General features: G+C 44.2%; 1 protein-coding gene across 1 annotated transcript; it reads left to right on the top strand.

Annotated features, from left to right (window-relative positions):
• Positions 1–305: 305 nt before the first annotated feature.
• agps (alkylglycerone phosphate synthase) lies at positions 306–27885 on the top strand. The gene is made up of 20 exons (XM_070976115.1): positions 306–543; positions 4123–4212; positions 5426–5516; positions 5614–5734; positions 5875–5949; positions 6995–7066; positions 7953–8032; positions 9359–9439; positions 10563–10688; positions 10975–11083; positions 14780–14907; positions 15286–15337; positions 16831–16907; positions 16997–17109; positions 18832–18901; positions 19978–20039; positions 20799–20888; positions 22430–22529; positions 22659–22716; positions 26148–27885. The coding sequence occupies exons 1-20, from the start codon at positions 359–361 to the stop codon at positions 26267–26269; spliced, it is 1902 nt and encodes a 633-aa protein (XP_070832216.1). The 5' UTR covers positions 306–358; the 3' UTR covers positions 26270–27885.

Here is a 27885-nt window from a genome sequence, read left to right as displayed (position 1 = left end):
ACTGAAGAAGCCAGTACCAGCGAATGTTAAGAATTGATAGATTAATTTTCTGTCAATCCCTTTATCGTTTAACCCGGAATAATGTCCATTAACCAATTAACATTCCACAAAGTAACCATATTTGGGATTTATCCTTTGGTAGTGTCTTACAATTGTGTTTAGCGTCTCCCTCTCCGCCTTCCAGCCGTGGCAAGGGAAAATGCCCATTTTCTGTCTTGCTAGGCATTTACCTCAATTCGGGCCACACATGCGAACAGTGATAAGTCCGACGGGCATTGAACGCAGCGCACTTTCCCTGCGCTGACCTCTGACAGCCGCTCATGGATCTGCTCCCTCCCTTCACAAACACGGAAGCAGCATGGCGTCCAACAGCAGCGGCAGCAGCTCCGACAGGCAACGGATTGCACAGCAGAGACTGAAGATAATTGCCGGGCATTTACAGAGATCGGAGGACGGTGACTCGACCATCCTAGCCGCGGAGTGCAAAGCCCAGGGGAGCAAGACAGATGTCTCCAGCGAGGAGAAGACGGTGCCGAGGAGGAGGTACAAGGCTGTGATGGAGCGGTGGACAGGGGTCCAACCTCTGTGGCTCTAGCTAGTTATTATGTCAAACATCAGTGGACTAACATCTAAGCATGAACCAGTGGGGTGACATACACTGACAGATTGGTTCCCCCCTCTCTTCCAGCCATTAATAACGCAGGGAGACGAGGCTAAAGCGGTTTTTAATTAGCCTGCTAGCTAACGTTACTTGGCTACAGAGTAGTCATTCGCTCTGGAGTGGGTGCGGCTAGCTTTGCTGTCTGGAGTTGAACGTTGGCATGGTCGACTTTCTCAAAGTTGGTCAGCTGTGGCTTTCCCTGTATCTGATAATAGCTCTTTTAAATCGTCATATGACAACGTTTGGGTGTCAGTGAGGTTGTAAAAAGCCGAGGAGAAGTCTTAACGTTGTAGCTAATCTTCTGGCATTTTCTGTCCCCGATAAAAAAAAGTCGTTGAATGGAATTTATCGCCAATCAAAGTTCAGTTCGCCGACTAGCTTATAACTGCAGCCGTTACTGTAACCGTTACTGTTATATACAGCCGTTACTGTGATTAATCACCTTTTTCATTCAAAAACTCTGCACGAGCTATGTGGTTTAATCCAGCTGATTCAGTAACTCCTCATTTGCTTACCATGCTAACAAGTTGCTATGGGCACCATTGAGGTGGGGAAATTGCTGTTTTTGATTTTACTGAGCTGGATTTTTACATACGGGACACCATAGAAAGGACATACAGTTTAGAACAACGGGCGGAGGAGACAGTGAAACTTCTGTGTCTTCTGTTGATCTGATTGGCCAGAACAAGTAGTGGTCTGACTTTCAACCTATTGGCAGCTCGGTTCCTTTTGAGGAGACGCCACCACGCTGTGCTGACATCTAGTGTCAGTCTGAGATAACAGCTGAAGCTACATGGAAGATTAGCACTCAGAATAAAAGCATCTGGCATTTTGAAACGTCCTCTTCTGGTCAGGATGACACTGATGGTATGATGAAATACTATGGATTGCAGCCCTGTCTCTTCTGCCAGTTGTTATGCTGAACTGGAGTCTGGACTTATAGTGTCTACAAAATATGAGGTTTGACAGTTAAAGAAAAGAAACATTACACTTTCAGTTTGTCTTTGTCCCTGCCTTTTCTTTAATTATACATAACCACATACCATGCTGTGGCATGAAATAACAAATAGTGTCTGGTTGTTTAGAGAGATGGAAAGAGACTTCCTCAGTTCAGCCTGTCTGCGTCTTTGCAGACATTCTCACGGCTGCCTTTCTTGTATGGCTTGTTAAGTGGTTTCAGACACAAATCCTGATTTGCAGGTTGTGTGGGGTCTCAGCTCCAGAGTTCAGTTTAAAGCATACCACAGCCTCCGCAACCACCATGAATGCGTTGATGAAGGGATATCCATTCCATTTGTGCCAGTTATATAAATGTAGCTGTTTATTTGGTACACCATGCTGAAACTAATGAAGTCACGAAGCTCAGTTTTTCTTAAAACTGGTTTATGTGGGGCTGCACGGTGGCGCAGCAGGTAGTGCGCGTGCCTCACAGCAAGAAGGTTGCCGGTTCGATCCCCGGGTCAGGCGGGGCCCTTCTGTGTGAAGTTTGCATGTTCTTCCCGTGCATGTGTGGGTTCTCTCCAGGTACTCCGGCTTCCTCCCACAGACCAAAAACATGCTCATTAGGTTAATTGATGACTCTAAATTGTCCGTAGGTGTGAGTGTGAGTATGAATGTTTGTTTGTCCTTGCATGTGGCCCTGCAATCGGCTGGCGACCGGTTCAGGGTGTACCCCGCCTCTCGCCCATTGTAGCTGGGATAGGCTCCAGCCCCCCGCAACCCCGAAAGGGATAGGCGGTATAGATAATGGATGGTTTATGTGGGTGCATTTTGGTCATTTTCGAGGCTCTGGTTTTATGGTAGTGCACTATTCTGAGAGGTATTCTAATGTTTGTCCAGTGTAGCTGTACGTAAGCACATTAAATTAAAGCTGTGTGCAACTTCACGTATCCCATAACCTCATCTCTGCTAATAGTGTACAAGTAAGTCACATTATCTTTATTGTTGTTGTTTCTGTCCACAGAAGCATCATTATGACATAGAAACGTCGTTCTCCTTGCAAAATAGTGTGTTCAATGTTTGACATGTTTATATATATGTGTGTGTGTGTGTGTGTGTGTGTGTGTTGAAGGAAGAATCTTAGTTTAGCATTAAACATCATTCAGACATTGATTTCTTTTATTGCAAAGTTCCAAAGATCCATTTCATTCTCTTTCCTTTTTGTTATATCCAATATGCTTTAGATCTAGTTAAGTCATGTCAAGGCAATTTTATTTATGTTGGACGAATTTACAAATCACAAATTTGCAACAAAGGGCGTCATTATCTATACAGCATATGATATCCTCTATCCTTAGACAGGCAGGAAAGAAAACAAATTCATCAAGACCTACTGTTGTCACTGACCTAGTCTCACATCTACCCCATTTATTGATACATTTTCATCCAGTATGTTCAGCAGCTGTGACAGCACATCACCGCTGGCGAGGATTCATTAAAGTGTGACTCAGTGTGTCACTCTCGTTTCTGCGCTCACTCTTAATTTATAGGAAACTCCATTTTGGCAGATATTAATCTTAATTACAGCTTTTACTCCACTGTGGTAGCATCCCATCCCAGGTGACCCATGAGTTATGGTTGCTCTGTGAGTGGTGAGCTGTCTTTCTGCAGAGTGTAAGCACAGCGCACAAGCTGCACAGTACTGGAGAACGGACAGCGTGGTGTGATCTTTTGGTTGGGAAGCCAGTTATCATAGCAGAAACAGTAATAGCTTAGTAGCATTTGCTCTACTCCAATGTGGTTGGTGATTCCACAGCAAAGAAAAGAAAGTATAGCTGGTGCTTCAGGGCTATTTAAGTGGATATATGTGCTAAATAATTAGCTGAAGCTGTTACTTTAGTGCACATGTTCAGACCTAATCATAGAAACTGAGCAGTATTGGAACTGGCCATGGCTAAGAGCGCCTACCAGGTGCCATTAATGGAAAATATTTCATTATCTTGGTTGGGAAATGGCTGGCGGCACAGGGAGTGTCTGTAAGCTCTCTCTGTTGATAAATATGGCATTTGAATGTGTCGCTTCTGCATTATAATGTCAACAGGCTGTGAGCAGAGCGTCACCCAGGGCAGTATTGTAGGTGTTGCCTGTCACCCCTCCCCCTCCCATACTGTAAATTTGACAAGTGATAGTCACCCCCACCTCAGATGATTGCAAGGGCTGTGATTGTCTGAATAAAATAAGAAGACTTCCTTCAGTGAAATGCTATATGTCTCTGTGTTAAAATGTCAGCTTGAAGTATCATATAATCAGCAGGGAGTTTCCTTATTCCTCTCGTTGGAATTGCTCATGCCAGAACTAGTGTCAGCCCAAAGGGACAGTGGTGGCAAACAAAGGATATACCAAGTCACTACGTCTGGGAATCACCTCCACACTTCCTCTGATGGTATTTCATTTCTTATCCATATCTGCAGTGTGAGGTGTATGAGTTGACTTAACCTCTGGCGATGTTTGTTTTTCCACAGGCAGGAGATTATGAAATGGAATGGCTGGGGATACAGCGATTCAAGATTTCTCTTCAACAAGAAAGGCCAAGCAGAATTTACTGGCAAAAGGTACTGTATAATCTCACATCGCTGCTCTTGGATATACCGGGTGTGCTTCTCTGTTGAGGATTTAGAAAAACCAAGCAGTACTTGGTCTCATTTGCTCCCTCTAATCTCATTTTAGCATGTCCACTGCATGCCTGGCGTCAGCATTCATATTTTTGGGTGACTTGAGGCTGGAGTTATGCATTGATCGTTTCCTCAGCCCATACTGTGAGCCCAGCTTTGGAAATCAGTTGTGGTCTCCTTCCTACGCTCACAGCAATGTGGTGCTACTGCCACCTGGTGGCTGGCATTTGAACTGTTCATTGTCATCGGAGAAGGTCACTGGTTGTGATTTCCAGCTTTTCCGAACTCTGTTGCTCCTAAACAGCAGCCGCTATCCAATCTGTTAGAAAATGGAACATATTATGTTAGCCATTATTGGCATGTCTCTGGAGAGCTGTGGGTAAAGTTATTCACTGACTGCTGGAGAAAAAAACAATAGTTTGAATGTCTGAGGGTGTCCAGAAACAAAGCCAGTTGTCCTCAGTCTTATTGAATATGGCTTCAGTTTACAGCAGAGAGAGCGGCTCCCTCCCTGTTTCCCATGGCAAGAGCAGATGTACTTAAGAAGAGACAGCCCTGCTTGCTCGATTGCAAACTGGCACATTGTGTATGAGGATGTGCTTTGAGTAATGAGTGGAGCTGAACAGGATGTTGCACAGCGAATGGTTTCCTCCTGCGCAAGCAGTTGCCACAAACGGCTCCGAGCCCTCCTGACTGAAAAGCTACCTGGTCAGCGTACAGTAACCGAGGCTTGGGCGCAGCTGAATGAGTGTCAGAGATGGTTTCCCCCTCCTCAATGCTCACTGTGACAGAGGCTTTTTCATTATAGAGTGTGCTTCTAGTCTCTTGGACAAAGGCACAGCACAGTCCCCTGATGGGCTGGCCCAGGCTGTGCCAGCAGCTCAATTATGCAGGGGATGGCGAGGGCGACCACACGGACAGCGCTGTCAGTGCTGCTCTGCTTGCCTAATAACCTCACTGGACTCAAAACCTTACACTCTATTCTTATTACACAGGCCTGGTTTTCCAAGTGAGTAAGCCCAGTCAAGCATTTAGATGTTTTCAATCGAGCGCTTTGACTTCCACTGCAGGAAATCACTGATACACATGGCTTAGTTGATTTTGTTTGTTTATTTGTTTGTTCACACAATCTGTCTTCCTTTACACAATGCAGGTATAGGCTAAGCGGCATGATTATTCCTGGTCTGAAAGATTGGTTTGAAAGCACGTTTGGAGCCAGTCTGCAGCATAAAACTCCTGCAACAGTGAGTGTAATTCATATTTATTTGTTGTGTCTTCAGTGAATGGCAAAGAAGAGCACTTAGTTCCACACACCACAATGATTTGTTTTGTTGTTTTCAGCCCATTCTGACCAGTAGCGCTGTACAGCCTCCCACTCTTAATGACGCCTTTGTGGAGGAGTTGAAATCCACGGGTATTCCCTTCTCTCATGACGCAGAGGACCGGGTGTTTCGGGCCCACGGTAAGGCATGCTGGGAGTAGACTTTGGACATTTCCACCCAAACAAAATCACCCACTTTGTCTGATTGTTCAGCGTGATTTTCAATTCAGCAACGGTGCTTTTATTTTTGCATTCACTCCTTTCCTGTGTTTTTTCCCCAGGCCATTGCTTGCATGAGATCTTTGCTCTGCGGGAAGGGAAAATTGGTCGTGTTCCAGATATGGTGGTGTGGCCGAGTGAGTTCCAAAGCTGTGTCATCTCCGTGTTTTTATCGCTCTGTTTTTCTCCTCCCACGTAGTATCACTGATCCCCCTACTGGCTTAGGTGATTTAAAGGGTTAATCTCTGCAGAGGCAGGGATATTAATATGTATGAGTGGAGGCTTAATAAGAAGCGTCAGGGGGAGGACGGTTGACACCCAATACACCACGGTCTGGCCCTGCACAGTACACCCATGAATTATGATTCTGAGATTGGTTTTCTGTTGTTATGGCTGGCACTATTTTATCATGCAAATGAGTGTTGACTGGTGGTTGAAACTTGATTAGCAGCCTCCCAATTGGGCAGCAAATCACAAAGGAACTGTACATATTGTTTCATCCACACAAGCTCCAAATGTTAATTTTACAATCCCTGCAAATACAAACTCATTTGCTCTGTATCCAGTAGATATTTTGACATGTCATTAGCATTCCTCAGTAGTCCCTCCAAGTCTAGCTGCATTGTTGAAGTGGAGGTCTAGTTTGTTAAACTGTAATCTGCAGACGGGAGCTGTGTGTTTAATTGCATGGCAAAATTAACTAGAATGCAGGCATTTCTCACTGCCTCTGAAAGCACTTGAGGCCAGTCAAGCACATCCATGTAGGTAGGTATTGCCACTCTTCCCACTCCCTCACTGCTCCAGTGTGAATGGATGTGGGCTCTGTGATTGGCCGAAGCATGTTTGTATTGATGCAGCACATCCCACCCCAGAGAGCGTAGCTTCATGCAGTCTGACTCCGCCTGAGGAGAGCCTCAGGCAAATCACAACTATCAGGCAAATCAAAACACACCCTGCCTCTCTGCCGCTCCCCCGGCTCTAATGGCTCAGGCCATATACATTTATTTATTGTCTTCTGTATACACCAAGTGTTAAGTGCCATTTTTTTATTTCCTTTTGTAATGCGTCTACTACTGGTTATTATGTGAACGCTTAATTTATGAATGCAATGGAGGATGGTAAATGAAAACATTTCCTTTACGACAGCCACTTATTTCAAAACGATATTCTGTGTTTTTGCAGACTGCCACAATGAGGTTGTGAAACTTGTGGAACTGGCTTGCAAACATAATGTTTGTTTGATGCCGTATGGAGGTGAGTCATGAAATCAGTGGCTCTAATCAGCATAATTAGCTGTCACAGACTCTATGCATCAGGCCACTAGATGTGTATTTTCATTTAATGTACTTTAATATATTATTTATTCCCATCCCATGCTTGTGAAATTCATCGCAGTGGACGCTGTGCAGAATGTTATGTCTGGCTTTGTGCATTTTGTACTGGAGCAACAGAAAAAAAAAATATTAGCAAGCATCCCACAGGCCACTAGTCTAATCATGTGATGTCAGCACCACGTCTGCAGGTCACCTCCACCTCTGTCATATGGAGTATCTTTGTCTACCCCCTCCTCTATGTCTTCTGTCACTCACTACTCTTAGCTACATCATGATGACAAAATGGCCAAAATTAACCTTATATTGCGTCGCAGCAGTTTGACAACAGATTCATGTGAGTGATGTAATCAGTAAAAGCCAGTCACACATTTACACAATTAAATCCTGAAGCTTTCGGTCATTTTAGAAGAATTAGGGCATTTGCGCTATGCAAACATTTCTTTTTACCATATTTTGTATAACTGTCAGTGCATCATTTAAATACATTGCAGCACCTGCTCCAAACGGCTTTCTAAATGATGAAAAGTTGCCTGTCATTTGAAATTTTTCCACAGCAATATGATACCTGAGTTTACTACTCATAACAAAACAATTATTTTTAACTGCCTTTCTTTGAGAAATATTGACCCCTTTTTTTACTGTAATCAAAACAGCCAAACCTCTCAGACTGTGTGTGTGTGTGTGTGTGTGTGTGTGTGTGTGTGTTAATAACATGAAACCAGGATAGTGTACAGTATAATCTCATGGCCCATTTGAAGGCTTCTCTGCTGTAACTCAGATTCTAACTGTTGCTTTGCTCCTCTCAGGAGGGACTAGTGTCTCTAGTGCCCTAGAGTGCCCCCCAGAGGAAACTCGCTCCATTGTCTCTCTGGATACCTCGCAGATGGTACGTAAACAACTGTGTCTGTGAGTTTCAAACCTGTTAATCTGCTTTGTTGACAAGAAAAAGTGAAACCAAAACACACGCAGTCTGATACAGCTGAATGCTGTCATTGTGAAAATGTCACGTTCCTGAGACTGAGAGACTTTTGTACTGGCTTGTATTAAAAGAGTCTTGCTACATTTTTTTTGTATTTATGTAAACGGAGATTGGTGAATGTACTGTAACATAACACCAATACATGCTGCTGCCTCAAAAATGACCTTAGAGCTAATTATGTGTTTATTGTTAATGTTTCTTAATGACTGAATTCAAACCACACACTATTGCTTAAAGGGATAATGTTATTTATCAACAACATGCTGAAAAAAATTTTAGTGTCCATGGTCAGGACATTGTTAAAAATGATAAATGTGGGGAAATGTTCCTGTTTTATATAATGTAAATTAATAGATAGTAATAGATGTTAAATAAAATAAGTCACTTGAGGAAATCACCTTTGGCTCAGGGAAACTGTGATTTTTCACACAGTTTTTTCAGTTGAATCATGAAAATAAGCATTCATTGCAGCCATAGTTTATGTGTAAGAACTTCATTCTTGTTTTTAAAATGATAAATATGTCCCTTGTGCATGAGCATTTCACCATGAAGGTGATGATGTTTCATTGGATATGGTATAAAATGGTGAATATTGCCAGCAGTACAGTACAGCCCTTTGATCCAGGCTCAAATAGAGGTGATATATAAGCTGTCTGGATGCTACTAGCCTCTCAGTCATTGAGTTTGGTGCCACAGACACCAGTGACCAGTGTTATGTGTCAGGGGTCAGAGGTCAGATGGCTCCAGCGGAAGCACATGAAAGGAGCAGTGTGGTTGGAACATAAAGTTTTTGACCTCTGGAGAATAATTGATGGCAGGTGTGAAATGACCTCCTGCAGGTAGGGGTAGGCCACATGTCCAGTGGCCCAAATAAGAGGCATATATTTGGAATTAGATGTTAAATTGAGTTTAACCTTGAGGAAACGGTGTCCGTCCTGCAGCCCCTCTGCACACGTTTATCCTCAGACATGTGACCGTCAGGCTAGAAGGACAAAACTTCCAGCAGTATAAGCAAACTGTCAAGGGACTGTTTCCACGGACTGCTGATGAGTGCACTGTTAAAGTCAGATGACAGACATGGCGACACAGCATTTTTTGGAAAGATCTGTAACCTGCATCAAATGAATGGTTTTTTATGTTTGACATGTGAAATAACCAGCGTTAGAGAGTGTTGTGTTCATACAGGAAGTTTTATGACCTCCTCTGTCATGTTGCTTGTTCTTTCATTCACAGAACCGCATTCTGTGGATCGACGAGAAAAATCTGACTGCCCATGTGGAAGCTGGCATCGTCGGTCAGGACTTGGAGAGACTGGTAAGCACCTGCGCATCCATCCATCTTCATTCACCGAAAGAGCTTACATTACTGTAACATGTGGCGCCAGCAGTCGAGCTGTGCGACCCATTCACGCGCCGGTTGCCCGTGCTCAGTCACCTTGGTACCCTTTGCTCAGTAGATCTAACAGGGTTTAGAAAGGAGTTTGAGCAGAGGAGCAGAGTGCTGAAGGGGAGAGATTAGAGAGTGAGGCGGCGGTCATGAGCAGATGGCACCATCAAGCTAATTCAGAAAAATGGAGAAGGAGCGGGCATTTGATGTAGAGGAATGCGTGAGCTGCATCTAAAGCAGACTCCACCCTTGCGTTTAGACTGGGCCATTTTGATGGAGCAGATGGGTCTGCATTATAAACTGCCTTCCAGGGGAGTGCAGTGATAAAACCAGGCCTGACTTAACCCCCCATCTTGTGCCTCTGGTGGGGGTTGTTGTTGTATTTTGAGGTCCTTATTATTATTACTGTTAAATGTTCTGCTTAAAGATGCAACCTTTTAAGGGTTGAGCTGCCTTGAGGAGTGTGTGTGGGTTCCTGATGACCTACACATTCTACCCAAAGCCGTAGAGATGGTGCATCTGATGAAGGTTGCTGGGTTGCTCAAAGGGTTTTTTATTTTTGGTCACAGTACAAAATGACCTCAAACTACACTGTCACTTTGTTATTTAACAAATAATTAAGAAGTGCAGTCGCAATCTTTCGTCAAGACTGTCTGCATAATACGCAGATTTACACAACCAGAAGAAGGGAAGATTCTGTAATTGTAATTTCACTAGTATTGATTAAAATAGGTCTAAATATGTCACCTGGCACATCCCAGACGATGCACTGATGTGTCTTTTCAGTCTTTTTCTTGATGTATTCCACTCGGGTTATTTTAGGCCGTAGTAAAAATATATGATGCCATAAAACCTGAGTTTTAGCATTGCAGCAAAATGAGAACAGTGAAATTCAGCGGCAGAGCTGCAATTATTTTTTTTCCCCTTTACATGCTCATTCTTTTTGCTTGTTATTAAAACATTCTTGTGGGTTTACAACATCATTGTCTTCCAAACATTTTCGGCCTTCTTTGAATTGCAACAATGCTTGTTCTCTTTCATTTTTCCACAGCTTAATGAGAGTGGCTATTGTACGGGGCATGAGCCGGACTCCATGGAGTTCAGCTCCCTGGGGGGGTGGGTAGCAACCAGAGCATCAGGCATGAAGAAGAACATCTACGGCAACATTGAGGACCTGGTGAGTCTCATGCCGTCCTCTTTACCCTCCTGCTCATGTTTGTTCCGAATGCAGGATGACAGTACGGGCATTAGAAGGAAATTATTAGCAAGTTCTGTGGACTTTGCCCTCACCTCCAAGATGCAGCGGTCACACTCAGCTATGAAGTGTGTTCATGCATGCAGGGCGCACCTGATACCCAAATGATAATATTTTGTCAGCACTGTAAATCTGTGACAGAAAAGTATTGCACCGTTTACATATTTTTCTCTCTAAAAGTGTTTGTTGCTCTTCTCTGCCTGAATAGGTCATCCACATAAAGATGGTGACCCCACAAGGAGTGATTGAAAAGAGCTGTCAGGGCCCACGGATGTCCACTGGGCCGGACATTCACCACTTCATCCTGGGCTCAGAAGGTTTGCTTCATTTCTCGTGTGTTTTCAGAGCATGTGTCGCGTGTGAGAGCTTGTGCGTTAATGTGGGTTTGTGCGCAAGTTTTTGTGATAAAACCGTAACATCAGGACGGTTCTCATGCTCTGGGCTTCCTACACATTAACTAGCTTTGGTGAAAAAGTGATCTGGAGGCACTTTAGTTCAGAGCCAGCAAGCGTCCTCCCCACCCCATCTGCAGTGCCCTGTCCTTGTGAATGCCCACAGAGAATACTGCCATATGCCAGGTTTCCCCTACATAATGAGGAGGTTCACAGACTCTTGGCATCGTTATGTTAAACATCTGTGGATGCAAACTTATATTTGCCCTACAAAGCTCAGCAATCTGCTCCCTGACTGGGCTGGGATCACTGCAGAAATCTCTATTTGTACTCAATTAGTAGTGAATTCAGTACCAAGACAACCACCAGTGTATAATAACCAATAAATGTGGACTAGAGCTGTGTTTCAATATTATGAAAGTATAAATGATTAATACACTTCATTCATGTCCAACTGCTTAAAAAAAAAAAAAAAAAAATTATTTCTAACTTACAAAGAATACATTTACAAGTTTTTAAAAGTTGCATCGTGACTGTGCAGGCTAAGTTGTGACATGTGACAGTTAAACCATGCTACAACTCTTAATTCCAAAACGAACTGAAAACAGTACAAAAACAATATATTTACTTTTTTACTTCACCAGCTTCATTGATTTTTGTAAATATCTGCTTATTCTAAATTTGATCGCTGCAACACATTTCAAACAAGTTGGGACAGAAGCAACTCAAGACTAGGACAGATGTGGAATGCTCCAAAGACACCTGTTTGGAACATTCCACAGGTAAACAGGTCCATTGGTAACAGGTGATAGGATCATGATTGGGGATGAAAGGGACATAATTGTATAAAGGATGTTACTACATGGGCTCGGTGCACTTCATAAAACCACTGCTAATAAACACTTCTAACTGTAACTGAGTCAGCACACAGTTAATGATCTTAAAAACAGAATTTCATTATGACTGATGGATGTTTGACATAAGTTATAAACACTTGCACAAGCTTGTGTGGAGTTTTTGTATTTTCCCTTAATTTTACTTCCCCAAAAGTCAAATTTGTAGAGCAGTGATGGCAGCGAAAGCAGTACACACATCAGGGCTCTTGTCAAAACTTCCCCTGATGTTAAATTTAGGGCCCTCTGACGTTTTCATTGAGTCAGTCTAACATCAGATGTGTCTAATCTTTACAAAACAGCGTCAACAGCTCCAAAAACATAGCTTGGAGAACAAAAAGAAGAAAACTCAACAGACATTCAGCAACAGTAGTCCATGATAACAGTTTGAATGTTTTAGGCCCAATTTATGGATCAAGGCTAAGAGTAATAATTATAATAATGCAGGCACATAAGAGTAGGTAGTGTAAAGGCAGGGTTTAGTGCTGGAACTGAGATGGGACAGGACCACACGTCTCCGGAAGAACATGGACTTCTGGGAGGCCTAACGTTGGACCGAGAGGTTATACCACCTTGCGGTCTCATTAAAATTATCTACCTCCTCAGAAACAGCATCCTCCGGTGTGACGGCAGGCCACAACAACAAGGCGCCGCACTAAAACCCTCAACTACGCCCTGCATGTTAAGTGGAATGCATCCTTTTTATCAGAAATTACTGTGAAACCCAGAGCTTCTCATTCACCGCGCAACAGCCGGGTCTCTCTATCTCTCTGACCTTGAAGTAGCCTGAATGCAAAGTATTTCCTTCTCTCTTTCTTCGATCGGTGTGACGAATGATTGGAATAATCAATGTTAATCCCTTTGTCTTTTAAACTCCTCTCAGCCGTGGAGGATGTGATGTAGGTGAGCGAAGCCTACCAGCGCTAATTTAAGTCAGAGATTTGATTCTGAAGTGGGGCCTTCATAGTTGTTAATGTTGTCCACACACATTTCTTTCTTCTTTTTTTTTTTTTTTCTTTGGGGGGGGGGGCTTCATTGGCCCCTTCATTGGCCCCTTCATTGTGGACAGTCCCTCTCCTCTAAGATGAGGTTGGTTTAAAAGAGGTGCTCACATTAAAAATGGCTTAGCTGCACTCCAGCATTTCATTGCACTGAATTCATCCCCAAGAGAGTTTTCTGACCTTGCTGTTCTTATGCCCCCCCCAATTCCTCACTAGCTCACCCACTTTTGCTCCTCCCCATCTCTCTCTCTCTCTCTCTCTCTCTCTCTCCCTCTCTCTCTCTCTCTCTCTCTCTCTCTCTCTCTCTCTCTCTCTCTCTCTCTCTCTCTCTCTCTGACTCCGCCTGGCTTACCCGCTCAGTGGCTCCTCCTGCGCACTGTCAGGAAGGAAGGGGAGGGGCTTTCCATGGCTGAATCCTAATGGAGTTCCATGTTTTCCACTGGGCCACTAGGGAGCAGCGCGTGGCATGTAATGTCACGTTAGAGGGCTCATTAACAGCCATAACAGGCTCCTAATGGAACAGGCTATGTTCAGGAGAGATGCCTCTCTAAATGGATCGTCTGCAGTAACACAGAACATGCAGGCTGGGGGGCAGTGATGGGTAATAAAAATCACAGGCAAACAACTAACTTGTTGGTTATATGTTTGATTGTTGAATCAGTTAAATAAACAGATGCACTGTACACTGCCTGCTCAGCACTAAACCACAGACAGACACAGTTAGCACCTAGCTGGTGAACATAGTGGAGCATTTAGCAGCTAAAGAGGCAGATATTTCCCACAGGAGCTGAAAGAGACCAAAAACAGTTTGAATATTGGTCTTCCATTACCAGGTGGACAGAAACACCAAATGAATGATCATCTTCCTCCGTACAAAGGTGATTGTTTGTCAGTGTTGTGTTCACAGTAATAAGTAATTCATTTAAACAATATACATCCTTCACAGGAGAAGTAATAACAGTAAAGTACACACTGAAAGGAAACCCAGCAGTAACCTCAAATGACTGCCTTAAAGATCGCTGTTGAGTTGAATCAATCATTTCGCCGCCTTTCTGACACTGTCAACAACAATAAAATAATCCAAGTTCCACAAAGGTAGCGTTTATTACAGGACTGTTGTCGAATTTTACAGTGGTTTTTATTTTTCTCGTCACTCTGCAATTATCATAAACTCCTTTAAAGAAGAGACGAGAGGGAAATTTAAGAAAAAAATAATACATGACTGTTGCAGGGGAAGGCAGATAGCGCTCCCTAGCTGCAGATTGTTATAATATTTTGATGAAAGCCGTTGTTTAAAGTATTCTTCCCAGATATATTTGCTGCGTAAGGCAGAGTAGACCCTGGTTTTTCTACATGCAGTGTGACTCCCTCAGCTGCAGCCGCTAATGGTTGATGGTTTTTAGGGTCATTAGGCCAGCCAGAGGCTTCGGTGGACCTGTGCATGTGTTGCCTCTGTTGGCCTCACTGCCTTTGATAGAGCCCTGCTTTATTTCCTCATGTTCTTAAGTTGATAAATCTTAGTTGTCCCCCAGTGTGTGGCAGAAAACCAGATATACTAGGTGAAATGTGAGACAAAGGTCACCCAAAGGACCCTCGGGACATGTACCAGAGCCCAGTAAAACAGTCTTTAAGTCCCGGTCTAAGAAGGGGGTTAGGTCATATAAATTGTGGGAACTGATTTGCTTCTCTTTGTTCTCCTCAAAATCTCTCACTGTGATTTTCCACAGGAACCCTGGGCGTGGTGACCGAGGTAACGATGAAGATTCGTCCCATACCAGAGTATCGGAAATACGGCTCTGTGGTATTCCCTAATTTCGAGCAGGGAGTTGCCTGTCTTCGAGAGGTTGCCAAACAGGTAACATGTTAATATCTCCTCAAATATGCTGCGCCTCGTCACTGCTTCACCCCCCCGTCTCAACACGAGGCCAGGAACCTTTTGAGTGCGTTTGAGGCTCGCCCAACCTGCAGTAAGCAGCGTCAGGTCTTCACTTCACCTCTTCGCTCATTTAAAACTGACCTGCCAGCAACAAGCAGCGAAAAGAATCTGTGTTTTTAGACTGTACTCTGTTCAGACCTTAGTGGTCCAAGCCAAGCTGTCCCCTGTAACACACTGACGATGTACACTGACACGACAAATGGCTTGAAGTCTATAGATGTTCATGTTTGGAATGAAAAAAAAGCCAAAAGCTTCAGCACTTGCACAAACTAACATAGACCAACTTGTGTTTTTCAGAGGTGTGCCCCGGCATCAATACGACTCATGGATAATGAACAGTTTAAATTTGGTAAGTTTTGTTTGATCATTCACAATATAGGCCAGCCCAGACTTGAAGCATTGCACATCCCAGCTGTCATCTGTTCTGCATGAACATCACTCATTTTAGCCCTTTGAGTGCTTTGCGCTAACACTTCACTGTGCAACTAGGGCTTTATTTAGGCACAGTTTAACCTTTGGCTTTGATTGGAGAGCTTTGCCCCAAGCGATAGGCTTTTAACCAGCAGCATGCCAATAATCATATTTATTCTCAGCTGAAATTTGTTTCTCATGCTGTATTTTTTAGTCAATTTGTGGGTTTGTGCTTCGTTGATGTATACCACTGAGAATGGCAGTGGTGCAGCATGCAATGATTTTACCTTCTGCAGCACAGAACTGTTAAATTGATTATCATTTCTGCCGCAGAATAGCTGCACACACACAGACAAAGATTTGAAACAAGATAAAAAATGACCCTGGCCAAAATTAAGTCGTCGTTACATTGAAATTTTATGATGTTGTTTCTTAAGGTCTAGTGGAATGCATCTGGCATTGCCAGAGATCTCTGTGATGTTCCCCATTCTCCAGGGATCTCATTATCTCCCCTATATTTCCACTTTTCACAGAGTAGGCACTTCTTAGCATTAAGTAGGGAAGATGAAGCGACCAGGTTTTTCACTAATAACTAAAACTCATGCCTCTATGATACCTTCTTGGGCTTATTAGTGGCTTGTCCTCACTTTTAATCATGTTGGCTGTTGAGTAAGGAGAGTTGATGTATTCACTTCTTTTTCAGATTGGGACTACAAGTACAATTTAGCACTGCCTGTCTTGATGCACAAGATGAAAAATGTGAATGTCGTACCAAGTAGCAGCATGTGTTGATATGCCAAAAAAACAACAACCAAACCACAGAGGGGAGAGTTAAAAGTGAAATTATGCGCAGTGTAGGTGTAATTTTCTCTCTCTGGATGTTGAGTATTTAATTAACGAGTATGATGGCTGCGAGAGACCTCAAGACCTGCAATCAAATTTTGGAATGGAAACAATTAGGACACTAAGTGATGAAGAGACTTGAGCATGGGGGGAAATAAATGAACTGTTAAGTCTCGGCGACATCACCCGTGACTTGCCCGCTGTGATTGATAACCATCCCATTGGCCCCAGCCCCTCATTTTCGCTTGTCCACAGGCGCTTTTGTGCGTCCGATCAGGAATAAATCAAAAAGTGTGGGTGAGGAAGACGGATATCGCTGTGTCAACCCCACTTCCCTTCGGAAACCCTCTGATTTATAGTCGCTGTCGCTGGCAGCCACTGGCCAGTTGTAAAGTTATTCAAATGTTACCATTTATATTTCCTCCTTTTGTTTGAAACCCCAAATAAATCTGACTCGCTTGCCCTCTCAGAATGCTGGAGGATGCAAGCAGAAGCAGGGTATGACTAATGTGTGGAAAAAAAAATCTGTTTTTCACGCCCACTTCTTTGTGAGCACATGGATCTGACTCTTATCTGCTGTTTTCACAGGTCATGCCCTGAAGCCTCAAGTATCTTCAATTTTCACCTCCTTTTTGGACGGGCTGAAGAAATTTTACATCACCAAGGTAAAAAAAGAAAGATGCAAAGTGAACGTCGGCGGTTGCTTGCCGTGTGTGTTTTTCATGACAAATGAATCCACCTCTTTAATCTCCAGTTCAAAGGGTTTGACCCCAACCGCTTGTGTGTGGCCACGCTACTGTTTGAGGGAGACCGTGAGAAGGTCCTGCAGCATGAGAAGCAAGTTTATGACATCGCTGCAAAATTTGGGTAAGTAGTTATTCTGTGTCCTTCTCGCCGTGTTAGAACAAAGTACATCACGAAGATCAGTTACAGGTCCCCGCCACGTAAAGCTCAGAAATGACAAAGCACCATTCGGTGTGACTTTGAGCATGATGGGGAGCTGCCTGAGGCGCTGATGTCACTTAATTTAACCAGCCATTATGTAGCAGCGGTGAAAGGGATGGAGAAGCACAGTTACACACTTCAGACTTGGCCTTCTACTCAGTAGATTGTCTTGGTGTGGATTGATGGATCACCTGTGGATGTCCTCCTGTCAGGCCGGCTTTTATGTTAAAGTAGGTGTGGTGTGGGCGGCGATAGCAGGGCGCAGCTCCCCTCAGGACGCCGCTTGGCGAGAGGACGGAGCCTGGTTTGCTGCTGTGATTGATCATGAAACGGATCAATGAGGACTTTTGGTGGAAATCAGTTACCTGTCAGAGCGAGAGGGATGCTCTCTCTATCCTGTGCCTGTTTTAAACCCCCAACAATAGTTTCATAGATGAGTTCATTTGAACAGAAATCGATAAAGAATGAGTAGTCAAGAAATATTGTTTATTGGTGATTCTGAGGTGACTGAAGTCAGATGCCTCGACACAGTGTTGAGTGTTTACTGACTTTAGACAACATTGACTAATAGTAGTTTTAGGTATGTGAATGCAAAATCTGCTCTCCCCAGAATGAAAGTTTATTATTGTTGGTCTCATTTTGAAAAAATGGGAAATGTTGTTGTTGTTGTTGTTGTTGTTGTTTTGTTTGTTTGTTTTTTAAAACCTAATAAAAAGCTGAAAGTATGATCTTAAAAATACCATTGTTTTTTTTTTGCTGTTGTTGTTTTTTTTAACTTAAAGGGACATTTCCACTAAATGAGCTGCTAACTTTCATTTTCCTCTTGTCTTTATTTCCTATTAACAGAACATTTTCCTGTCTCTTTTTATCATCATTATTTAAATTTTTTTCGCTTGAAAGCCAGTAAGAAGCAAAACAGTGAGCCTAACATTCATACAACCAGAAATTAAGTTCTTGCCTTTTTTGGGGAAACAGACTTCCTAAAATAAAAAATACATTGATGCAAATGTCAACTCAGTTCTTAATATATTTCAACCATCATTTAAATGAAATACCAACTAATCAGAAACCAGCAGCTCGTAGAAGACCAGTTTAAGTCGAGGACATCACAGGGATCCTCTGTCAGTGATTTCTTCCTGAGTAATGCTCATTGATCGTGTGTTCCTGTTAGTGTTACTGTTGGGCCCAGTGCCAGGATGTGCAGGTAGCTGGAGCTCTGCACTGCTAATATCCAGCCATTAAATCATAAGAAACGTGTCAGTTACATGCAGCATCCTCTGCTTTTATTGCTTTATTTCAAATAAATCATGATCAGCCATCAGATCAAGTGCCGGTGATGGATTGGTGCGGTTCTGCGAGGAATATTTTCTTATGTGCTGGGGAAACAGGAAGAAGGGTGAAAATCAATATAGTGATTTTGTAATGAGCCTGGCCTGATTAGTTTGGGTGGTAGATGAAAATTTGATTACCCACTGCAGGTGATGGATGTGTGGCTGACCTGTGGCGATGCACAGAGCATAGCTTCATTGATCTGTACATTGTTGGACTGACAGGCTCCCAGGCAGCTGTTGTGAGGGGAGCGGTCTGACCAAGAACGCTAAAAGAAAAGAGCTGTTAAATATTAACCCTGTTATCTGCTTCCAGGGGCCTGGCAGCTGGAGAGGACAATGGACAGAGGGGCTACATGTTGACCTTTGTCATCGCTTACCTCCGGGTGGGTCGCTTCTCTGCTTTTTTTTTTTTTTTTCAGCCTGAGCTGATGGGCAGGTGGGGCGGGCAGGGAGGACGCCGTCTGACAGCAGATAGGATAGTGAGCAGCTCAGAAAGGCTGCAGAATGTTTTTGTCTTTGATTTGATGTGGTCACACTTGGTGTCAGGGGGTCTAACACTGAGGCATCCACATCATGAGCAGAGCACGGTGGGTGCAGTCAAAATGACAATGGAGCTCAGTCTTGTCAGAGGCCTTTTCTGATCGTCACAGAAACTTATAGATTATCAAAGAGTTTGCCAAGAAACTTATTTCTCCTGGAGAAAACCGATTTCTTGGACGTTTCTTTACACATATTGATGCATCAACACAAAAAACTATGTAATTCAGAGGCTGACACAATCTAAACCTGACAGCCTTTGAGAAGAAGCCTGACTGAGTTAGTTTCCACAGCTGAACAGGCACACACTCAAAGCTTAAAAAAACTCTTCAGCCCCTTCTTCTACACTTCTACAGCTGGAACACTTTCTACACAAAATATGGCTTCAAAGTTCAACTTGTCCTCTCTCATAAAATCTAACCATCTAAGCAACCAGACGTACTCATTTTAGCTATAAAAGCAGCTATGAACTCAGATTCCATGAGGAAAACAGAAACTCTGAAGTTTTAAAACTGCTTTATTTTCGACATTGCACACAGATTTCGTAGCAATGCCTTCAGACTTGCATTCAGTTTGGACACATTCACATCGTAAGGGAAACCTGGACTCTCGCTACAGAGCCTGTCCACCCACCACCAAGAGAACAGAACGAAAAAAAAAAAACACCATCTTTTCTGTCACTAATACAGTTAAATCAGTAAGCCATAGTTCTAACAGCGGGCTGGGGAGTAGTGGATAAACTTGATTTCTCATCAGCTCATGTTGATTTTACAGTAACTAGGTTGCTACAAACCTGTTAACCTGTTGGCTGATTACCTGTACAACCTGATTCCCTCCAGTCCTGGTTTCTTGTGTGCATGTAAATCTGCTGAGTGACTGTTAATCTGTCAGCCTGCTAATGCTGATATTGTATTCTGAGCAGGACTTGGGCATGGACTACTATGTGATCGGGGAGTCCTTTGAAACCTCTGTGCCTTGGGACAGGTAAATGCACTGACATGAGCTGCAGGCTGTTCTCTGATTTATTTAAATAGCTGTAAACATTTTTCTTTACTCGCTTCCTACGCAGTCAGTCCTGGCAGACACCTATGTCTTCCTCCTGCTTCCTGCTTCCCCTCCTTTTATTTCTCTTTGCCTCTGACATTCACCTTCAGCCCCCCCCCCCCCCACCCCCCAGCTGACTCTGCGTTGGCGGAAGCTTTGCCTCCTCAGCCTACAAACCCGCCATTACAGACACTCACGCTATAGGAGAGAATCTGTGTGTTCTGCAACGTGAGCCACATGCCACACATTCACATCCATATGTGGCGTGTGCTGCATTTTCTACATGGTTTCATCATCGTTTCCTCACACACACACACACACACACACACACAACCAGGAGCACACACAGCTCTGCGTTGTGCAACATGCCTGACGGGAGAGACCAAGAGATCAGGCACTGAGGCGAGCATATGTGCCTGGCTCATTAACCATCCTCCTCCCCATCCTCCACACTCCACACACGGCTGCACATGCTCAGGACTGGCGGCCATTTCCACACCAGTGGGAACCTCTCCCACAATGGTCGTCATGTTAGTCAGTCTCTCCTCCTCCTCGTTTCTGGCCTTGTGTCTTTTTCTGGATTTGAATACGTTTTCCTTGATAATTAATTCAGTCTAATATGAATTCCCTGAGTACTATGTTTTAAATACACAAATATGGTCGTTTAGACTGACACTCTGACGTTTACTTTGTTTCCAGGGTGTTGGACATTTGCCGGAATGTAAAGGCACGCATCGTTCAAGAGTGTAAAGACAGGGGAGTGCAGTTTCCACCGTTATCTACATGCAGGTAATGGATGCAGATTTAGGAGGACTCTCCCACAATCCCCGGATTAGGGATGGGTGTCATTTCAAAATTTGAGAGACAAGTGCAGATACAATACCTCATTACAAGGAGTTTTTGCACCAATATCACACTTACTTCAGTATACACTCTCTTTTCCCCACAAACCTTTTTTTTTCATTCATAGAAAGAAAGTTCTCAAATGTTAAATGTTTAAAGACCTCTTTAAAAACAGGTCACAGATTTGTACTTTCATTTTTATAATAGGTTAGGTAACTTGTTAAACCTGCAGGATACTGTAGTTTTTAGAAAATATTCCTCAAACTGGAGTAAATAGTCTATTTGTTGGGGACTATTTTCAGCAGCGGATTTATACATGTTTGATGCTCTAGTGAGTTCTTACAGCAGGATGGTGTATGTAAGACTGTCTCAGGCTGATTGTCATAAGGAACCTCTGTGCGACAGAGTAGCTCATTTATGTGTGTTTAATCCTTTGTGGGTAATAATGGAGCTCTGTGGCACAGAGAAATAACATATAAATAATACTGGTTAGAAGGGTCAATTAATTGTTGGTCTTGGTCTTTTCATGGGATTTGTTGACCACAAGAAACACATAGACATATACTTTTAATAAACACAAGTAGCCAATAAGAACTTTGCCTTTGTCTGAAATTTCACACAAAACTAAAAAATGACTTTTCAACATTTGCATGTAAAAGTATTGAGTTTGCATGCCCACTCCTAACCCCGGCCCCTGGTGAGTTAGCAAAAACCACAGGGACATACAGACGGACGGTCCGAGGAACAGACGACGAGCCAGTTGAGGAGCACCAGGCTTCTGCTCGGCGATTGCGGACAGATTAGGCCTCAGCCTGATTATGCCACAGCCATTCATTTCCCGGCTGCAGTCTGTCACATGATTGATTTGTCCATTTAACCTCTAGAACAGTCAGCGTGCCAGGTGATGGGCCATGTCAAATGAACAAGGGCTCTGCACCGTGCTCCTCCACAGGGAGTGAGGCCACGGAGAGAACAGGCAAACTGGACGAGCATTTTGTTCTGAGAAAAAACAATTTTTACTTGACGGGAGGAAAAAAGTTGCATTTTATGTAAGCAGCAGCCGCGTGAACAGTAAGAATATTTAGTTCTGTGTAACACAACAAACTGATCCATTTTCTGTTCCGCCTCAAAGTGTCAGTTGAATCATCCTGTTACGTGCGGTGCAAACATGGCTCATGATGATTCAGTAAAAGGATTTGATGGCCATTTAATGTCTGATAATGGCATGTTATTAAAGGTGACAGTGCTTCCACGCCACATCTGCTTTCTGGAAACCATGAATGGAATTGAGGTCAGGGGTTCGCTGGGGACAGCCGTACCTCCCTCTTTACTTTGTCTTCCAATTGAGAAGGGACAAAAAAAAACCTTTATTGTATGAAAATGGAGCGCCTTTGGATTCATGTAAATGAGATTTTCAGAGCCAAATGGGGAAACATGAACAGTCTTTTCCGCTTGTTTAAACATGACTCTTACTGGTTTTCTCACAGGGTGACTCAGACGTACGACGCCGGTGCCTGTGTCTACTTTTACTTTGCCTTCAACTACAGGGGCCTCAGTGATCCCATACACGTGTATGAACAAGTGGAGGTATGACCATTACACTGTTATCAACATTGTGGCTGCGGTTTCAGTCTTTTTAAGGATCACAATTACATCTGCTGTGACAATATGCTGAATATTAAATGACTGAGTGTGGTTTTATTTTTTATTTCCCAGCATGCAGCTAGAGAAGAGATCCTTGCCAATGGAGGGAGCTTGTCACATCACCATGGAGGTACTACAGCCTGAGAAATTCACATAGTAAAACATTGAAATGGGTGATGTGATATTTGCAGCCTCTCCTAGATTTGAAATGCTGAAAAGAGGTTGCACTGAGTGGCAACGACAGCGTGGCGAGCTTTCCCAGCGTGCTCTTCCATGCTAGCGAGCAGGCGGCCAGTCGCGCTGTAAATGTGCATTTGGCCGGAGATCTTTCATTGCTCCCTTCACGTGTCCAAAATATGTTCCTGCAGCTCAGATGAATTGCTCTGACTCGGCTATTTGTTCATTTCAGCAGTGACCAAATGAAACGTGAGCAGGGGAGGGCGGCGTAGCAAACTCTCCAGGCCCCATCAGGGCTAACTGAAATGGCTGCCTTATCTATATTGCCATCCGCCTCGCTGTTTTCATACATCACTTCAGGCTATTCATCACGCCTGTCAAAAACAGTATGCAGTGAATCAGCTGTGATATTAAATCACAATTTTTCCTGAAGGCGGGGACGGGTTCAAAATTAAAAGATTGCTAATAAAAAGGAGGCAGCGGGCCAGGGTAAATGATGCCGCCGTTATCGCCGGCTGTATACTGACCTCCAAACGGTGGCCCAGCCACCCCGAGCAGCACGGGGAGGTGACGGGGGGAGGAGAGGAGGGGATATTGATGCAGCTCCCGCGTGCGGGGCCCACTCTGTAATTGTGATTAATAACAGTGGGGCTCGCTATCTGGGCGCAGACAGGCCGGTTTGTCTGCCCACAATCAGCGCTTGACAAATGGAGCTAGTTTCACTGGGTTTTGTGTATCAAACAAAACAGATGTAGTCGAGGATGGTGAGGTGGGAGGGCACAGGAGGAAATATACATTTTTTGTGGCCCTGTATTTACAGCAGGTCAGTGTTGTGCTGCGTGGGCGTAGGTAAGGGAATCTGGGCGTGTAGGGCGCCGCAGGACATAATACTCAACTGAACACCGCCACGTGTTGACTGCTGTCCATCACAAACATACAGAGGACTCTAACTTGAGATGGAGTCAGATTTATCACCCACTTAAAGGCTAAAGCTCAGCTATGTGTTTGAGTATTCGCTGGCTCTGAAAGCCAGAACATCGGGAGAAGTGTCCTCTTTAAGTAGGTCACCGGTGTCGCAGCGGTGAAGAGTTGTTGAACATCCATCACCAGGAGAGTCATCCATCTATCAGGCCTGCACCGCGGCTTCTCAGCCAATGCCCCGGCTCGGCCATATCACGGGATCGCAGGGGCCGCTACCTTACCCCCCTGTCTTTCATGTCCTGACCGCCATTTGTCAGAGAGTGAGAGCAGCGTGTCGAGGGGTCGAGGCTCAGCCTGGCCTCTACAGTCTCCTCTGTACGAGGGGCCACCCCGAGGTGCCCGGCATCTTCACCTCACCTTGTGGCTCTGCGCAGCTCCAATCTCGCTGCCTCTGCCACCCACACTGGTCCCTGCACTTATGAGATAGACAAATGACCTGATTTAGTGAAGTTCCCACCTTGCCTTTCACCCTACGCTTCCCCAGGCTTTTCCACACAAGGGAAATATGAGACTTTGTTAAAAGAAATCTGTCATTTGTGGAAAAAAAAACTACCTGCACTTCTTTGCATGTCTCAGCTGCACAGGCCAGGCTTGGTGAGATTGATTGCAAGAGCAGGCAAAAAAGAGAGAATATGACAAGATAGATGTGTAAATTATCACAGTGATGGAGGCAATGATGCAGTCCCAGCACCTTCTGTTTTCTCTCCTTTTCCTGAGAGGAGGGGAGGGATGGAGGTGGAACAGGGAGGAAGGAGCGAAGAGGAGGTGGTTGTCGAGAGCAGGGTACTTTCTTAGTTATTGGGTAGCAGCTGATTGGTCCCTCTGTCACCATCTGGAGGTGTGTGTGGTATCAGAGTCCCCAGTGACCCCACTGTCTGCCCTGTTTTGTCAGGAGATGGGCCTCACTAGCCTCATGGCTGATCCCCATCTGGGTTTCCTGGCTGGACTCTGATAGCACGGCGCACCGATGCCCCCTCCTTCAACATGCCCTATTAACACCGAAGCTTCGCTGCTCGTGATGCACAGAGGGAAGGGGAGGCGTGTGAACACTCCCATCACACACCTTTTCAGGCCCCCGTATCTAATCAAGTGATTACGCTGCTGGTTTGCTCAGCGGGCAGCACCTGCTCTGAGCTGCTCTGTTCTCAAATTTATCTTTCGGGATTTTGAAACGTAGATATCGTGCTTTTCTTCTCAGTCGACATGACCTCCAGAAGTTAACATTTACCCAGCTCCGATCTAACGGAGCAGATGTCGATTCCTTCAGACTCACTTTCATGCATTTCCTAATTCATTTATGTTCGTTTCTTGATGTAGTCAATGTAAAATCCAGTCATTTTTGCTTTAACTTGACAATTAATTATTATTTTCTGTCAGTTAATTGACTGATCCATTCGACTCTGCTAATCATGGCAGCAAAAGTTTGTCATTAGACCCACATTGTGACAATTTTATTAAACATCTCTTTAGTTAGGAATATGTATGATGTGAGCTCAGGGCCACGAAATACTAATACTGCAAGGACCAGTGAAAGTTGATCCTCATTTTCCAGATTGTGACACAAAAACAAACAATTCTTCAGCTTTGCTGGCTTGTAGAAAATCAAAGTTTCTATTTTATTGGAAGTTCTCTGACAAGAGTTTGGCTCTCCAGTGAGGTTTTCCCAGTCGTCTGCAGGCACCAGACCTCTCGCTGGCTCCAGACTCTCCGCTAAGAACCTGTCGGGTACAGACGCCGTGGAGTATGTCGGACTGGACAGCTGGTGAAGCAATGGGCACCCTCACTAGGCTTCATGCCACAGCCGCTCTCGCTCCTCAGGTTGGGGGTTTGGAGGAGGACGAGGGAGAGGAGGGAGAAGAGCGGCTGAAAGCCAAAATCCTACTGACAGAGGACCATTGTGTGGCACTCCACGGTTGACTTTGGCACCCTGTTGGTGATCGGGCGAGTGTCAGAGTGCGCAGAGTGGCGTTCGGGACAAGCGAGCACAACAGCCTCGCGGGTCAGCTGCAGGAGCGGGCTCGTGGGCACAGCGAGACAGAAACACACACAGAAAAAAAAACGCTCCAGTGACTCCGCAGGGAGGGAAATGGAGGGGAGTGGTGGCTCAAAGAGCGAGGGAGCCGGGGACGGCCCGCTCCAGCCGCCAGCCGGCCCCTCCTCTGGGAACACACAGAGCCTAATGAGTTTGATAGTCTGCTGAGCTCCATAAATCATGCCATGCAAAACATTTCTCCTCTCTGAATAAAAGCATTTATCACCCTCTGTTTATTCACTCACTCTCACAAGATTGATTGGCTCCCAGCAGCCTGCTGAGCAATCAGCCGTGCCGATTCCTCTATTTCTCCCCCTCGGTCCTCTTCCTTGACTTTATTTATTTCTTTTTTTCTCTCCTCTGTCATTCAGTGGGGAAACTTCGGAAGGAGTGGATGAGAGACTCCATCTCCAACGTCGGCATGGGGATGCTCAAGTCTGTCAAGGACTACGTGGACCCCAAAAACATCTTCGGCAACAGGAACCTCCTCTAATTTCCCGCTCCTGTCCGTCTTTGTCTCACCTTTTTCTAAAAGCATCTTGTGCATTTTGGATTAATAGATACTAAATGTGAATTTCAAATGGAGAGAGATCTTTTTCATCAAGGAGAGTCATTCGGTGCCATTTATCGATTCACCCAAACCTATTGTTTTACATTATATTGCACTTAACACGCTGTAACAATCATTATCATTCACGATGAAGCTCGTTTCTTGCCGTCGAGTCGTGGCCTCAGCTTCCTGTCGGAGCTGCGGCCGCGATGCAAGCTGACGTGACGCGACAGATCCTTGATTTTTGTCATGTTTGCTTATGTTTAACCAGTTCCTGAATATCCTTGCCAACACAGTCGACTCTTCTGTTTGTTTTTACTTTCCTCTTGTCAGTGTGTGTGTCTGCGTGTGTGTGGCACTTCTTTAGTGGTAAGTTCTAGATGAATGCGCTCTCTAAAGCTCTGTGCCTTTCTAAAGCTTTTGTCTGCCTTCCCTTTCTCCTACTACACTCTCTGCACCCTCTGAGAAGCAAAATTAACTTGGACATGATGTTCTCCGTGTCTCCACTTCATCTTTTTCTTGCCCTCATGCCTTCTGTTGTACTCACCTATTGCCATAGAGACTTCTCTGGACTTAGTGTGTGTGTGTGTGCGTGTGTGTGTGTGTGTGTGTGTGCCTCTGCTGACAAACCTGTTTGACTAAAGCCTCCCTCCGCCCCTCCAAATTTTAACAAGAAGCCCCCTCCTCCCCTCCAGAAGTTAAAGTATGCTTACAAAGACAGATCTTCCTTGTGTGTGTAGTTTTTTGTACTGAAAGCGTTTACCTTGCATGGTTTGTTACTGACTAAGTGAAGTGGGGGAAAAAAAGCCATTGTGTTTTTTCGATCACGCCTGCTTCAATGTGACCGCGTTTGCAATTTAAGGCCTCTGGATCCCGGTGCTCACGTTGTACCAAAGACTCAACGCATCAGATCATACTGTCAAGACACGTTTGACTGTGTAACCACCTAACCTTCACACACATCTAATAAAGTCATGCACAGCTAGACTGTATTTTTTTTATCAGCATATGCAAAGATGACCCTTCTGAGAGCTGTCAAATGTAGATATTTGTGACTGGTACATGTGCTAAAACTCTGTTTATTGAATTATTTGTGCTCCATATAATTGGCATATATAATTGCCCTGTAAGTCCTCCTGAAGTAGTTTGCCTTGTCAGCGTATCTGTAGTGTGTGAAGGTTTTGGAGCAGATGCTGTCGTGTGCATTTTGATACCATACCATTACCATTTGTCACTGTTAACCACTGATTTTGAAGCAAAGTCGAGCTTTAAGAGCGCTACTTCCTGAAGAATCCTGCCTTTTCTTCCCTTCTGATCTGTGCTTCAACTTTCAACTTTTCCTGCGCTAATCATGTCCTCCAATTCATGATAATTCTCCTAATAAAAGGACTCAGTAGGGACCCGTCATCTGTCATTTTACCCCCGTGTCAAAAAACGTGTGAGAGCTTTTGAATGTTCTGGATGTTCCTTTTTGTTATTTTCCACTTCTCTGAACAACGTAGTAACATCCAACTACATTTTGTCAATGCTGTTTGTGCAATAAATTAAACTAAAACATC

This window comes from Chaetodon trifascialis, chromosome 12, assembly GCF_039877785.1.
Source record: "Chaetodon trifascialis isolate fChaTrf1 chromosome 12, fChaTrf1.hap1, whole genome shotgun sequence".
NCBI classification, from domain to species: domain Eukaryota; kingdom Metazoa; phylum Chordata; class Actinopteri; order Chaetodontiformes; family Chaetodontidae; genus Chaetodon; species Chaetodon trifascialis.
This window is presented reverse-complemented; position numbering and strand designations above follow the sequence as displayed.